The 17555-nt window shown below is 38.6% G+C and overlaps 1 protein-coding gene across 1 annotated transcript in view; it reads right to left on the bottom strand.

The window, feature by feature from the left end:
- Positions 1-17555, bottom strand: part of LOC150091352 (uncharacterized) — a 47086-nt gene that overhangs the window by 14487 nt on the left and 15044 nt on the right. Inside the window, exon 3 of the mRNA XM_090383379.1 lies at positions 6510-6553. Within this exon, the coding sequence (XP_090239505.1) occupies positions 6510-6553 (44 nt within the window). The remainder of the gene's footprint in view (positions 1-6509; positions 6554-17555) is intronic.

Consider the following 17555-nt stretch of genomic DNA (forward strand, 5'->3'; position numbering starts at 1 on the left):
ATACATCATTGGAAATATAGCAACCAGTATTTAGCAGTTCCGTAAATAACAGTGCGAGTAAATAGCATCATAGAAATTAATTAACAGGACTTCAAGCTGGTTATTTTATATAAAAATATGATAAAATTGTCAGGAGTTCCATTTTGTAAGACTGTTCATTAAACTAAAATACTGTAATAAATTATCAAACCTACAAATGCTTTAAAATTTAGGGTGAAATTTTTTTCTAAATAAGCTGTACTATTTATTTTATACCTTTTAAACATGAATTATAAATCACTTTATAATTAGTATCGTTCTTTCATCCAATACAGTTATAAACAACTAAGATTGATCTCTGTATCTGTTAGTTTTTAATAGTAGTTTATTGGAAATATTAAACAATTATAGAATTAACTTTTGTTTATTGCAAGTGCCAACAAATAAGTTAGGAAAGTTATTTTCCTGATACCATTATAAGAAATAATATTTTGAGACAGTGAATGAGTTTTCTGATGAAACAAAAACACAAAACCAAAAATCATTAAAATAACGGAGTTAATTTGAATCTTTTTGAATGGAAAATCAAATATAATAACTTTTTTTAAATCTAAAAGAGGTCACTGCAGTGCGTGTGTTTTTTAAAAACTGGCAAGTTAATAAACGAACTGACAACATTAACTTCACCTGCCATTTTCGCAATTGTATCAGTCCCACCGGACACAGGTAATCATAGTACCAAGAAATAATTTATGAGAGTTATTTTCCTAATAGCCTTACGGAAATAATATATTTTGGGATAATGAACGAGTTCTTTCTAGTGAAACAGGAAAGCGAGGGATCGAAATTGATGAAGAGAAGGGATTTAATTCTAATATCTCTGTATAAAGGGAAAAGTCAACGATCAAACTAGGCCATGGCAACTTTTCCAAATCTGAAAGTGGCCATGTCTACTCTTCGGTTAAAAACTGGAAAGTTAATGCATTAAGTGACATTAACCTCTCCTGCCCCTGCATAGCTGTGCCAGTGTCCACCAAAGACAGGTAACCATAGTAACTGCGTAGGAGAAAATTGATGATCTTAAGACACTATCTATCGGGTTGTTGTTCGTCTGATACTGTTGTACACTAAGTCACTGTGTTATGTGAGGCTCCAAGCTTTTAACCTTTTCTCTTAGTTATGAGTGTTAAGGAAACTTAATGAGCTCGTTTCCTTAGCTTCCATAGTTCAAACGTCACTATATTTCCACCTTTTATATTTCTTTCCTAGTGAATCTTTAAAGGATTTACACGCAAAAGAGAGCATAGCAATGCGCAGTATTTTGGAATATTATTCTTTTAATGTGGCATTAAACGTCATTGAGACACAATCTGGTATTAACATGAAATAAATAATACAGGACTGTTTATGATTGTAAAAAGCAGGAATTAGCTTTAGAAATAAGTGTATAAATTTCCAATTTTTAAATGATAACAGATATTCAGGAACACTTGATAAACTTTGAAATAGGTTGCATTATAAATATTATGGGATAAAGATTAGGTACGTTACGCCACTATAGATATACAAACAAAAATAAATGAATAGAATAAAATAACGCCGCAGAGCTTTTCATATATTTTGTCTGTAGAAATGATTTACATGAGTTATTCTGGAAAAACCCTGCCCCCTCATCTCTCCTGAGATCAGTTAACTATAGCCTCCACTGAAGAAGTACCATAATCGAATCTACATCTCTCTAAGCGAGTGACAATCGGATGTTGCCACCTAAGGTGCCACGGTCTGTTGGACTTACACTGTGCCTTTTTGAATACTATGCGCTTCCTGACCATTTCATAATCCAAAGTACTAAATCTTAATTTTTCATTTCATACGCATGCGCCAGGTAATAGCAACCTGCGATATCTCCTGTGTGTTTCTTTGCGGACTCGGTGTACATATCATATACGTTGACGGTTTCCTGTCGCAAAACAAACATCAAAGTATTGCCGCAACCGGTCATATCGTGTTGTAGAGGAGGTGCGTGTTGTCTGTTGATCTGTCTCTCCGTTTCGACGTCTACATACTAATCAGTTCCCCCTCCTTCTATATTCTTCCTCCGACTAGATTTACCGCTCTTACCTGGCGTTCTAATTAAATATGTGCTCCTACCACGCGCTCGGCAGCACGCGGAAGAGACGGCGTTTTGTTCGAACCTGCCCTCCACCGATCTGCTGATAGAAACGACGGCCGTCACTGCAGATTAAGGTACGACCCGGAAAGTACGAACCTTTCACTAAAGGAATGAAAGAAGAAACGAGTTTAGTTTCTTCTTTAACTCTTAATGTACACAGACAAACGCACCAGAAACAGAATTCATTATTCCTAATTATAATTACTCGCTATAGAAATAACTATCGAGCAGCGCAACCTGGGAGATATTAGCAGAAATATCAATTAAATACTTTTCAGTTGCCTTTCTTGTAAGGATTGCTTAGATTTTAAAATTGCATTTAAAATTATTTAATTTAATTTAAATATTATAAATGTTATTATTGTTATAAAAAGTTTTATCATTAATAAATTGTAATTGCTTAAATTTTTATTACAAGTACGCTGTAATTACGGTTATTGTCAAGTTAATGTAGCTTTTTAAAACTAATAATTAAATTATTTTAGTAATTTTAGACAAGCATGATGAATTTCTAATCATGTGCCTTGGAAGTCACATGACTGGTTTTAAGGCGTTCTAACACTGTTGGTAATTTACTCTGATTTGTGGTGCATCTTCGAGAGATTTGCAGTCTTGTAATTAATTTACATATTGTCTGTTCAGAAGATTTGATAGAAACACATCTCTAAGCGTTATTGCGTTTCAATCGCAACAGTTTAATTAAGTCATTTGTTAAGAATATTAATATTCTAATTCGAAACAACAATAGTCTTAGCTTGCGGAGCCAGGTTAATTGGAAGAAATAAAAAACAAAAGTCTTGCCTGACCGTTCGCGTTCACTCTGATTACCTATCTAACTGGTATATAGACGAATTAAATAGTTTAATTGCACATGACAGGAAAGCTGAGGCATCACATTCTTCAAGGGAAAAAGCTTTAAAAAGGAAGCGTTTAGGAAAAGCGAAAAGAGAGAGAGAGAGAGTGGGGGTTTGCGTTGAATGAGGTGAGCAGTTCAAACGGAAGTTAAATGCGGCTCAAAGATCATCAGTTTTCCACAAACGAGTAAACTAGTGTTCGTAGAGTCAATGGCCTGTGAAACAATAAGAGGAAATATTCTTGGCTAAACTCCTAGTTTTGGTCAAATTGGCCTAAGGATCGCATGTCAAAGGAACTGGGATCATGGGCTTTCTAACCTTTTTTCTTCTTTTAATGGTTGATAATTTATTTCAAGATTTACCACACACACATGCATGGGGTAGATCTGTTAATCTTAGAAACCATATGCTTCCAGCAAACCCAATCAGGGTCGACGTCCTAAGAACAGAAGGAAATAGTCGGCCGGAAAACCTCACTGTAGTTTAGTCCTACCGAATCGTATATCCGAAGGTTATTGATAACCTCGGAAATCTATGTCGCCTTTCTCATATTCCACTTCCTCTTCCGAAAGGTAATTAATAATATCTGCAAGTTTTGAGTATCTAGGACGTTTCTCAGGTGGGCAAAATATTAGCGGAACTCGGATAAATCAATAACTCTTCTGCATCTTTAAGCGGATATTCAAGTAATATTCCTCGAAGCCACTAAAGCTCACTTCGCAACTGAGAGCTACAATAGTTTGTGTTTACCAATGGTTAAGACAGATAAATTTTCAACCATTTTAACTTTGACAGCTTGCTTCCATTCGGCAGCAGACGATGTTAAATAACCCATGACGTTTTCCGATCTTACACTAATATACAATTATTTCTTCTTCTTTTTTTTTTTTTCTCCAATTACTAGTCTATTCATGGTGAAGTGATAAATAGAGGTGTCGTGAGCAGTAATGAATACCCTGGAAACCTATAATTGCCACACCCCACAACTACTGCAACCGTTTTAAGAAATGATCCACCCAAGCGTATTTCAATGGATGGCGAGCAGTTTCTAGAAATTTAGGTGGCGCCTCCGTAGCCAGGTGGGCAGGAGCAGCAGTGCACACGCTTCTTGATTAGACCGGGGTTCGAGCCCGTGACCACCAAATACGGAGGATGCGGAAAGGTCAGGAAATGACCACCGCATATCCCCGGAGCAATATGGCCTTAGTTGTTAAATGCTCCTAAAAACCAAATAACAAACAAACAGAAATTTAGGCTTAGTAACGCCTGTCTTTTACCATAGTAATTAGGCCTAATATCTTAACACAACTATAAAATAATTTATTTTATTTTAAATATATATTACTGTGTGTGTGTGTGTGTGTGTGTGTGTGTGTGTGTGTGTGTGTGTGTGTGCTCGTGCATATATATATATATATATATATGCACGAGCATTAAAGAATTATTAACTCGTTTGGGTTGATATCTGCTAAGTTTTGAATAGATTGGAATGTATATATTTTTTAAATTTAAATTGGACAAACTTTTGAACTGACTGAGAGAATTTTTAATTAGCTATCCGACATCCGTCCTTGACAACGGTAGACAAATTTAATTACTTTCGTCAGTGGTCAGTTAAGTTAAGACATGTTATTGAGTTACAAACAAAATTCAGAAATGAAGCTAACAAGGTTAACCACAGATTACTGACGATCTCTTCCGATTTTTCATATAATTATTGATTGCACGAAAGATATGATTACAACCGATAACAGAGCATTCTCTCCACCTAAACGGAACATCTATCACTATAGCTGTCTACGGCCAGTTCCATCACTGGTTTATCTGGGCTATTTTATCTGTAACACTTCCGATAATGAAGTAATATTAACAACCACAAAGGCCCACCGCGCTCAGCTGCTTTCAAAAGCAATAAATTAGCGATTATAGCATGCTACGACATTCCCCGAAATGAACAAGCTACTAGTTGACATAGCTTTAAAAAAAAAAAAAAAAAAAACATTTTAAAGATAACTGGAATAATAATATGCGGAAAGAATTCGTGAAGTTAATGGCTAATTTCATGGATTTTTTTCTTTTTGCCTTTTACCTCTTGTGAGTACTGTATTGTGGAGTTGTATTTCGGTATTATTACGTCATGAACAACAATTACTGAGAAAGAATGGAACGAAATGTATTCTGAAAATATTGTTTGCGCCTGCAGCTATTAAAATTTATGGAAAAAGAAACCTGTAGTATAGAGCTTTTATTTATTATGAAATAAATAGAACTAAAGTTGTTTAAGAGAAAGTTTTATTTGAATACTAACTAAATCGCTTTGATGTGTTATTTGGTCAGCAGAAACAGCCATTGAAAAATGAAAATAAAGAGAAAAAAAAAAGTTATTCATAAAGCCGTTAGGAAGACTGTTAATCAAGAAACTAGTTTTTATAACATTTGATGAAAGTATTTTTTTTTTTTTTTCTTAACAATGACTCATTCATGTAGATGCGCGTGTCTTTGTTATCCGTGATGTGCTGTCATTGTCGAATGATAAATGGAGACTTCATGGTTACTCATTGCGGTTAATTCTGTACCTGGTCTTTAGGAAGTTGCACAATATTTCTTAATAAGGTAGGACGGGCGAATTGCACACAGTAAAAAGAATGCTGTGCTCCATTTTTTCTTTTTTCTTTCTTTTTTTTTTTTTTTTTTTTAATAATAATTGCGGAAAATAGGAGTCATACACCTTGAGGTGTCAAATGAGTATACCACGGTCGTTCAAAAAGTTATTTTGGCTACTAAAGATTTAAGATATTGGCATTATATTAAGTGACTAATATAGCTTGTCTTGGAATCAAGTGCCAAATTATTTCTTTCCTAATACGTTTACCTTACTTTATACAAGTCTAGAAAATTTTAAAGTAAATACTTAAAGTTTTGACACCTTTTATTCGTAGTTGCACGTACAATGTGGTAAAGCTCGAGGGCATAGAAGTATACACGTTTGCTTGGCTATGGTTCTAGCCAGTTACGGTATTGCTATTGTTTTCTCTATCTTGTAAATTTCTCTAATCCTGTGTGGCCGTTCAGGAGTATAAAACATAAAATTTATTTATTTATATTCAATCCAGAGCGTCTGCGTTAATATAAATGCATCCGAAGACTGCACGCGCAACCATGAACTCAGAGTGGAATCAAACTTCCCGTTTGGATGGTACGGAAACGATCAGTGTGGAATGTTGGTAGGTTAGGTCGTTAGATTAGTACCGTTTATTTTTTCTAAGGCCGAAGTCGGAACTCAGGTCTGAGTCCTCATATAAATCTGTTTAAGCGTGTATTTTATTCACTTTCTCCTTGTAGTCGGCACGCGTTTGCAATGCCATAAACGCCTCCTCAAGCATATCCTTGTATGTACTCTGCGAGGTTAAATGCTAATACACCGGAAATTAAACAAATAGAAGACTCAGGAAAGAAACGTGAAACTAAAGTTGAGCAATGAGGAAAAGCGAAACTGTACTTACCGTAGTAATAGTGGTCGTTGAGGACGTACTGCTCCCGGCCACACCTATACAAGGAAAAAGGGAAAAAAAAGCAACAAGTGTAATACATGTCAACGACCCACAAGGGGGAGAGGAACAAAGGGGAGTGTGTCTCCTAATTTTTTCTAAAACACCTGTCAGTAAAGAACGTGGGAAAATAATGTTAGAAATGTAGATTTTGTGATACGTAGAGCAGTGACAGTTATTTTGTCAACTACGTGCACAACAATGCATTCTGGCTTGCAGCACGTGGAATGCTTTTTCGGCTTTTAAATGCCAGTGTGAGTAGGGCGACTTTCAATAAAAACTAATCTGTGTTGTAAATCTGGTATGTAACATATTTTAGAGTGGTACAGACAACTAAACAAATGGGGCTAACACTGTTTAATGAAAACAATCAGGTGCTGTTATCTATAGCGTTATCTGTCTTTCCTGAAACAAAAGCCACGTTTTTCTTTTTGCTGACAAGATAAAAATCCGCAATGCATCTGTTGAAAGTATTTTCAAGCAAATTCCGAAATATGTCTTCGAGGCAACGTGTGACCTGTATTTAAGAAATTTATACCGACTTGTGTGCATAAAGATTAATCGGGAATTACAGTGTCGTACTCCATCATTTATTAAGCCAGAGATCAGTTGGACACTGATTTATTGGTTTCAGCTGTTTCCTTCGAACGTTTTTGTCATTTACATATAAAATTCGTATTCAAAGACAGAAAGAGGCCACGTATATTTCAGTTGTGATTAATACGGAGACACTGCCTAGTTTTCCAAATACGAGTAGGTTGTAAATACGGTCAGTGAATTAGCATTGTGAAACATTTGTTCATAAAGCAGTGATACACAGTACTCACAATCAGGCCAAGGACGTGCAGGTGCTTAAAAATCGTCCCCCCCCCCGACAAAGGATGACGGTTTTAAGAGAAATATAATAGTTCAGAACGTTATGAAGGTCAGGTGCATGCACGGGGAAAATCTTAGTGTTGCGTTTGGCCGCAGAAACTCGTCTATCCTTGAGGAGTAAGTTTTCCATTCTTTTGCTGGTGTAGGGTTGCTAGAGGACGTGGGATTATTGTGAACTATTATCGTAATGTTTACGCTAGATTGTGTTTCTGTTGTCTACTAGTGAAATAAAAGGACAAATTATCTGTGATCGTCCAGTTTCGTTAGAAAGCAGTCGCATTTGTGACACTGGTGATGTGTTATTTTTTTATACCAGGTATACATATAAGATTTTTCAAAGGAATTCTGCAAAGTTGATATCGAGTACGGCATACTCGGCTGGTCTCCGTAGCCGAGTGGTCAGGAGCGGGAGTACAGTAGCACACGCTCTTTGAGTAGACTGCGTTCAAGCCCCTGACTGCTAAATACGGTCGATCTACCAACCCACACTAGACCAGCGTGGCAGATTACGTATAGTCCATTTCCTCAGCATGAATTGAGGAGTCTTCCATCCTGCAGTGGGTTGATAATGGCTGCAGAGTTTCCCCCTTTTTTTTTTTTTTTTTTTCTCTCCCGGCATATAAGTTGCCTTACGGGATAATGAACGTATGCAGGTGCACACATTCAGCAAGAAGTTTTAATGTATGCATTCATGGAAAAGATCTGAGTTCGAATTCTGTCATGACGCGAGGAATTTTTATGGGCTTTTTTTTTCCCACCACTTGGCTTATTTATTCGGTCTCATGTGTGGGTGGCATATTACCCCCCCCCCCCCAAAGAAACTCGGGTTTTCTAAAAAAAATATTTTATTGTGAAAAACGCCTTCAGTTTTTTTTCCCCCCAGCTGCCATACTTAATTACGACGCCTATGATTCTTTCAGTTTGTTTATTTTTTGGTATCCCTTGATTATAAACTGTATAAAATCGTCCTTTTTTTGACCTCATTTGAATCAACATCTCATTACCATCACTTAAATTCATTTCTTAGTCCTTTCGGTCTGCTGATTTTAGAGATTGCTCTGATTGTTTTTACTTTTTTTCCCTCGAATCCATAGCCTAACTTTCCTACTACTCAAGTCAATTTTTCCTTGGTGTCTTTAACGTTCTTAAGACTACCCGATTCCTTACATTTCATTATACACTGACTTTCCAAGTTATTGGAGAAGAAATTTCGTTAGGTTTGTCCTCCTACAGTGATGATGATCAAAGCGATCCTTGATGTAGGCGCTACAAGGTGTGCACCGATATCTATGGTTCTGTACACCCATATTCTTCCGCAGCTGGTAGTACTTTCTGATGTGCCATTCCAAATAATCCCTCAGGTTCTCGATTGGATTCAAATCAGGGGAATGTTGAGTGAGAACAATATGGAGGAGAATTTTCAACATGTAGGGGAAGTTTGAAGAGTTAACTAAATACACAACCCCCCTCCAACCCAAAAGTCATAGGGCACCCGTCTGACTGGAGTAAATTGTTTGAGTAGCACATTTGGTAGACTTGTCATCCTCTCCACAGCGGAAGAGAATGACGATGAGAGGAAAGACCTGAGCTCTAATCTCATTGATGACATGAGGAATTTTTATGGGCCTTTTTCACAATATGGTCAAGTTAGTTGGTCTCAGGCGAGGTAGCACGGTTTTTCGTCCAGCATAAAAAAAAAAAAAAAAAAAAAAAAAACAGGCAAATCAATCGCAGAACAGACGCAATTTACAGACGTAATATATATAGAGCGCAATATGGCCCAAGTCGCTGATGCGCCTAGAACCATAAAACAAGAACAACCGTGATTACGAAATATGCAAATATTTTGACCTGCTTCAAACTTACACGTCGAACAACAAGTCTACGGAAAGAGCTAAGAACTTTATAAGGGAATAACTTTTGAATGACGTGGTCAAAATGTCCGGGGGTCCGGTGGTATCCCTACTGTTTTATGGAAAAAATGCGGAACCGCACTGGTAAAGCCATTAAAATTGTTCTTTGAGAGTGGAATCTATCCAGCTCAACTAAAAGAGGCTTTTGTTACCCCTGTTTATGAAAGAGGAGACCCATCCTCACCCAACAACTACAGACCAGTTTGTCAATTAAATACACTCTGAAAAATAATTGAATCCATTGTAATGAAGCAGCTATTCAAATTTATGAAACTTAATCTGTCGGACTATTCTCACGGATTTATCAACGGTCATTCCACCTTCACATTTTTTTTTTTTTTTTTTATTTATTAATTGAAGCGGTCCCAGCCAATCAGTGGCAACCCCGCTGTCAGTTACACATAATTTAGCAGTATTCTTATATACTCCCTCTCCTGTTTGCCTAAGTACAGGGAGGGAAAAACTGCCATTGCCAAAAAAGATTGACATGAACAAACTGAGAATAATCAAATTACATAAAAAAATAAATATACATATAATTAAATTTCAGACAAAGTCCAAACTTTATTGGAAAGAGCTGCGTCTGTTCTCAGTCTGTTGGAAAGCCAGCAGCACAAAGAACTGCCGAGAACAGAAATGCCAGCACAAGGAGCTGCCGAGAACAGAAATGCAAGCACAAGGAGCTGGAGTTGCAGTGGATATAGCAGATTCATGCTTCCACCAATGAAAAGCCTTTGGTGGAGTAATGAAAGAACTAATGCGGCATTACACCATACCGCATTACAAATCCAAGGCTTCCAGATGCAGAAGAGTCTTCCGCCTAAGAAATACTGCAGTTGGAAAGCCAAGAAGTTCTCCTGTTTATCAACTAGAATTGTCTCGCAGCCTTCTGCCATAAGATTGAGATTACTAATCCGGGATACCAATTCAATTCGTAGATCGCTGTACTCCTCACAGGTGTACATAATATGATCCCATGATTCTCTTTCTCCACAATGGCAACTAGATCTTTCAGTGATTCCTAAATCATGCAACTTTGCATTAATCGAACCATGACCAGTCAATAAGAATATAGCTTGTAAGTTTGTTGCAAACCACTTGAATTTTATCGAGGATGCATTTCTTAAATCTGAAAAAAAAATTTTGTGTAATGTGCCCTTTATCACAAACACTCCAATGCTCTTGCGAGACTTTTACCAAAGCATCCCAGATCTTGCCCTTTCCTTCCTGGGATCGGCCAAGATGTTCACCTCTATATTCATAAAAGAACAGGGAATGCCACGGCGGATGAAGTAAGCCAACGCACAATACACCAAATGCAGATCAATAGGCAATTTTCCTGTCACAATCTGCAAGGCTGGGGTCGGCACAGTTCTGCATCCCGCTGCGTGTGTAGCACAGTGGTATCTTCACCGTCTTCCCCCCACCGGGTGGAAAAGGCCCGGGTTCGAATCCTGTTTATGACTGGAGGAACTTTAATGGGATTTTTTCACTCCGTGGCTGAGTTAGTCGGTCTCAGGCGTAGATAGCAAGGTTGCCCCCCAGAAACGGGGGTATTGTCCAGCAAAACAGACAAATGGACCCTAGAACACACGCAATTTACAGACATAATACACAATGCACAGCAGATGAATTTAAATATTTGGGTGGCCTAATATAATAGTTTGGTTTTTTTTAGTTCTGGATGCCATGCACATCCTAAGGAGCCTTACTCTTTGAATGGAACTGAGTTTTCTAGTAAATACTTTTCCACTTACATGTTCAAACCAAATTGGTGCCCCATACGTTACCATGGGGATAAATTCACATTCATATAGCAAGTTCAACGCCTTACCTTTTATTCCCCAGCCAACCCTAGTGATTCGAGTAATCATCCCATTAAATTTCCTTACCTTTTCTGATAGATATGTAAAATGTGAGTTGAAAGTCAAAGATCTGTCAAATATAATGCGTAGATATTTTAATTGCCTTGCCGATTTTAGGCTCGACTCATTCATTCTCACAACTGGGGGTCTTCTACTCGAAAAATGACCCTTGAAGACCATTGTCCTTGTTTTGGTTCCTGATACAGTCAGTTTATGTAACCTTCACCAGTTATTAAGTTAAAAAAACCTGCTGTGACCTGGTTTCTAGTTGCATCCGTGAATTTCCTTCAATAGACAGCACAAGATCATCGGCATATGCCACCATTTCTGTATGCTCCAAGTCCCTACGCAACCAGTCCTCCAAAACTATGTTCCACATTAGTGGTCCAAAAACCGATTCTTGTGGGCATCCCCTGGTCACCTCCCGTACAATAGAACCAACCGACGACTTAACAGTCACTGTACGGTGCGTAAAGTAGTCCTTTGCCACCCTAAAGATCTTAGTTGAACAGCCTGCAAGTCGTAACATCATAAAAACGCTGCTCTACTGAATGGAGGCAAAAAAAAATCCCTCAAAGTCAATAAAGATTCCCAGGACATACTGTTCGAGCCTAATATATAGTTTCGCAATGCCCAAAGCGCATCTTCTGTTCCACGACCTGGAGTAAATCCCTATTGTCTGCCAGTCCAGTGTAAGTTTTTTTTTCAGTATGGTCAGTAATCTGTCTCGCCAGCATTCTTTCAAACATCTTTCCTAATCCAGGGAGGAGAGCAATAAGTCAATAAGATCGTGGATCTTTCTTTGGTCTAGATGGTCCTTTCAGTATCAGCTTTAATAAGGCATCCTTCCATGTTGATGGAAAGACCCCGTCACACAGAGAGCTATTAAAAACTTCAAGAAAGATCCCCGGTGATCAGTCGATGAGCCAGTTTAATGACCTTTCCTTCAATGAGGTCCATCCCTGGGCATTTATTGTTCCTTATGCGTTGCACTGCATCACAGAGTTTAATCAGGCTAAAGAGATTACCGTCATGTACCCCAGAGTAAGCATGATTAAGCATTTTCATCAAAATCTGTTCCTCATCATCTTGCTCAGAGATAGTATCTCCAATCAGATGATCCAAAATCGTGGACATACTTTCTCACAAACTAGTACTTTTTTCGTCAACACATCCAATAGAGTATGCCGTATCTCTATTATATATTTTAGTCTTGTCAGTACATAGCTTATATACAATTTCCTATGGGTTCTCATTGCTCACTGTTCTAACCAACGTTCTCCAGCCTGTTAATTTTGATTTAGATATCATACGCACGTATGCACGCCGTATCCTCTGATACTCTACTTTAAGGACATTTACTTCCTCCTCCCCATTGTTACGCCGACTATTTTGTAACCTTTTCCGCGCTTTATGAACCTGTACAGATATACTGGTGTGCAAAATTTAAGGACCAGTCAGGTTTTCACTTGTAGCTTCTCATAGGAGTGGCCTGAATATGGAAAAAGCATACCAAAGAAGCTCGTGAGGTACAGAAATGAAGGAAACAACACCGACACAACAACGGAAACAAAATGGTACAGAGGGACTTTATTCAAAAATGGCAACATAGCACTGACTACCATGATACAGATGCATCACTGCCAAAGATGGAACAAAGGGAAGAGGTGGTCAGCAGTAGGAGATGTGGCCATCCCTAATGTCGATGCAGGCCTGTCGTTACTTAGAACAATGTTGTTGATAAGTTCTTGCGGTAACATCGTCCATTCCTCTGTCAGGGCCATCTTCAGCTGGTGAACATTTTCTGATGGGTGTGGACTTGCCGCTTGACTCCCCAGAGCGTCCCATATATGTTCGATGTGATTTAGATCGTTGGAACGGCCAAGCCAATCCATACGAACAATGCCCTCACTTTCAAAAGCATATTAACAGCTGCAGTGCGATGGGGTGTGGCGTTATCATCCATAAACACGAACTGGGGGCCAATGGCACCCCGGAACAGACGCACGTGGGGAAGGATTGCTTCAGTACAGTAGCGTGCACCGGTTTCAGTACCGCCTTCCAGTATCTAGACTTGTGTAACGTCCATCCAAGATAACACCCTCCTCACACAAGAACACTTCGACCGCCATATCGATCGCTTTCAGTGATGTTTGTGGGGTGATACCGTGTGCCAACCTCTCGTCAGATTAGCTGACGTCCAGAATCGCTGCTGAGACTGAATCTACTCTCATCAGTAAAGAGTACCATAAGTAAAGATTTTGTGGTTGCAAGCTTTAGAAATAGTGTTGGTCCTTAAATTTTGCACACCAGTGTATGATTTCGTTTGTATCGAATATATCCCAAGCGCTTGACGAAGGAAAACAAGTCGACTCCATCTTCTTTTACTTAAGCAAAGCCTTCGACAAGGTAGTTCATCAGAGAATAATTAATAAACTAGATCATTATGGTCTCAGAGGACAGGCTCTAAACTGGATTGCAAACCACTTGGAAGGTAAAGAAATATCGGTGATATTTAAGGATAAGGATGAGTCCTCCATAGGACTCATCCTTATGCCTACTGTTATTTCTTATCTACATCAACGATCTGCCAAGTACACTTGGAGACTACCAAATCAGAATTAACATATTTGCAGACGACATAAAAATTTATAAAGCAATTCGCAATACCAATGACTACATCATCCTGAACGAAGCTCTTCAACGAGTTATTTAGTGGATGAAGGAAAACAAAATGGTAGTCAGTGAAAATAAGTGCGAGCTGATAAGTTTTTTCAATGCACACACACAAAAAAAAAAACTTCATTTTCTTATTCTTTCAACAACAAGGCGATCAAAAAAGTTAGTACAACCAAAAATTTAGGTATCTTCATTAAAGAATCGCTTTCCTTTTTGATATTCATGTGAAGGCAGCTAGCGAAAACCTAGGCTTCTTAAAAGAATTAACCGAGACTTGAATCAATTGGCACTTTTCATCTTTCTCTACAAAATTTATGTTTGGCCAGCCCTAGAATTTGCCTCACAGGTCTGGTCCCCACATGCAGCTTACCGAAAATTACAAATTGAAAATATTCAAAAAAGAGCAATACAGTACGTTTGTTTTAAAAGTGGCCTTGAATACAATGAGAAATCTTACCAAGAGTGTATTCTTTGGACTTGAAACGCTGAAGAAAGAAGAGCTAAAGCTGACTTACTCCTTTTTAACCAGCTGTTAAATGGTATCCTGAAATGCCCTCATCTCGTCTCACAAATAAACTTCAACGCACCGACAAGAGCTTTAAGAAACCATCCTATGCAAGAACTAATTATGGATACAACTACTATAACAGGACTGCAAGATCAATGAAATCTGGAGATATTCGATACCCCTGGACCCTTCAAGAAACAACTGAAACTACTAACCACATCCGTTACCTGAACGTTAAAATTGACTCTTCTTGCAAGTTCTAAGACTGATTCTGTAATGTGTGTGAAGAAATACCAGTGCTCAACCTTCCTTCCTGTTCACTTCAGTCTGACTGATCCTCCTCTTTATTTATTTATAGATTTCAATTTACTGTTTTGTGTCCTCTTTATGTTATGTACATTTACTTTTCTCTTTACTTTGGAAATTTATACTCCAAGCTGGTGCTTTGGAGCTGTGTAATGATGCTTTGCAGCTGTACCCTCAGGCACGTTTGATTGCTGTTTTGTAGCTGTTAATAATAATAATAATAAATAAATAAACATAAACACCTATTCAGTCCCAGTGCTAACATACTCCTTCGGGGTCATTGATTGGACTAACACCGAGCTGGAGGACATCATGAGAAAGACAAGGACAATGATGACCAAGAGCCGCCAACACCACCCGAAATCTGCCGTGAAGAGACTGACAATTGCCAGGGAAGGAGGAAGGGGCCTGATAGACCTCATTGAGCAACAGAAGACAGCGTTAGTTACCCTGAAGGATTCCAGAAACACACAGCAGCACTCCACCAGGCCATAAGGAAGGTAGACAAGCGGTATACCCCACTTAACCTAAGCGAGGAGTCCCCCCAACAAGGAAGTACAAACGAAGCTAGAAAGATGGGTAGAGAAGACACTCCATGGCAGACACTACAATGATCTCCAACAAGATCACATAGATAAAATTGCTTCCAATGCATGGCTCACGAGCGGGACGCTCTTTCCCGAGACTGAAGGATTCATGCTCGCCATCCAAGACCAGGTAATCAGCACGAGGAACTATAGAAAATACATCTCCAAGGAACCCGCAGCGTCCGTCCGATGACACGTGTCGACGATGCCACCTGGCCTCAGAAACGATCCAACACATCACTGTGGGATGCACGGTGATCACCCAGAATGAGTACACTCATAGACATGATTATGTAGCCAGGATAACACTTCAGAAGCTACCAAGGAAATACCAGTTGGTCGAAGAAAGTGTACCGTACTACAAGTACGAACCCCAGGGAGTACTAGAGACACCAACCCACAAGCTATACTGGGACCGCGCCATAATAACGGATAGGACAATCCCGCACAACAGACCGGACATAATCCATGTGGACAAGAAGGAAAAGGCTACCTATCTGATTGACATAGCGGTACCCAACACTGGCAACCTGCAGAAAGCCCATGGGGAAAATATCAGGAATTACACGAACCTAAGACAGGAGATCAAAGAGTTGTGGCATATGCAACAAGTAACGACCATCCCGATCATCGTGTGAACCACAGGTATGGTGCCCAAGACACTACATAACAGCCTAGCAGCAATAGGTCTTCCAGCGAATATCTACAAGGAACCCCAGAAAGTCGCAATCCTGTACATTAGTAGGATAGTCAGAGAGTTCCTCGACCAACAGTAACACCAGACATAACAACAACCACCCTGTGTACTTGGTAGCAATACCCGTCACGAGTGGAACCCCCAGTCATAATTTCTTATGGGTTTATTAATTAACTATATAATATCGGTGTAGATACACCACAGTTTTCGTAGGTGGATACTACCACCTACGAAATGCCTTGTGCATTTCGTCTTCTAATACATTATTATTTATTCACCATTTGTCATCTCTCATATTGTGTAAATAACTTCGCAACTGCGATGGCATGTTGCATTACCAGGGTACCTGTCCGCCCACCTACCGATGATGAAGCCAACTAGCATCGAACGATCGTCTGGGTGGTGGTATCCACTGAAAATAAATAACAGTAGTCTTCTCTACTAGAGAAGCGTTATTTATTCGAAGTAGCGCAATATCAGCTATCTCGTTGTGAAGGCTCCCCCAATATGAGATACAATTAAAACGATGTTTTACACTACATACGTAGTTCAAATTTATGGGTAAACTATGGTATCTCTATACCGATATGTGAAGTTACTTTTGATTTTTAACAGTAAAAGTATTATTATTATCCGGCACTTAGATAATCTAAAAGTTCTAGTAACCTGCATATCGATATTCTAGAACAGGAGTAGTAGGAATCACCAATTATAGTATGGTCCTTATAAAAAAGTAACCCATCGCGGTCCGAATTCCTTTTGGTATGAAAATTAATAAAAAATGAAATAAATATTATGATAACATACAGTGTATTATTCCTTTTATTACAGAACACTTACTTGGTGTTACATAAAGCGAGGAAACGTGCATTCAACATAACGTATGATTGATTTTTTAAATGCCAAATTAAGGGAACCTACAAAAATGTAAAACTAATAGTAATAGTGCGATAGTGACCAAAAGAATAAGAAAATGTGCAGTTTTAATAAAATAATATTAAAATTTACCTGTTTCAATTGGACTGGCACTTGAAATGTTCCCTGATCACAACTTTTTGCTAATATGAGGGGCGTTTTAAAAGTTCGTGTAAGTGCCAAACATTTATTTGAGGAGTCTGGTGTGACGTGTTACTCTTCAAAATACTCCCCTTTATAGTCAATATACTTTTGCCACTGATGCTGCATTGTATTGATTCCACCTGCGAAGAAATGTTTCTCTGGTGTCTTCAGGAATGCATCCATTGCAGCAGTGACGTCACTGTGGGTGGGAAAATAGATGTCAGCCAGTTATTTTTATTCTTTTTTAAATTGGTTTGGTTGGTTGATTGGTTTTGATTTTTTTGACGCAAAAACGACTGCGGTTATACTGTGCTAAGTAAACTTTAAATTAGGAAACATTTGAAAGTCCAATGGTGCTAGATGTGATGAATATGGGGAATGGTCCAAGATTTCAAAGCCACATTCAGGCAGTGCAACCTGGCGCCTCCGTAGCCAGGTGGGCAGGAGCAGCAGTGCGTAGCACACGCTTCTTGATTTAGACCGGGGTTCGAGCACGTGACCACCAAATACA

This window comes from Mastigoproctus giganteus, chromosome 1 (assembly GCF_048544385.1).
Source record: "Mastigoproctus giganteus isolate SK-2022 chromosome 1, ASM4854438v1, whole genome shotgun sequence".
In the NCBI taxonomy this organism is placed as follows: Eukaryota; Metazoa; Arthropoda; class Arachnida; order Uropygi; family Thelyphonidae; genus Mastigoproctus; species Mastigoproctus giganteus.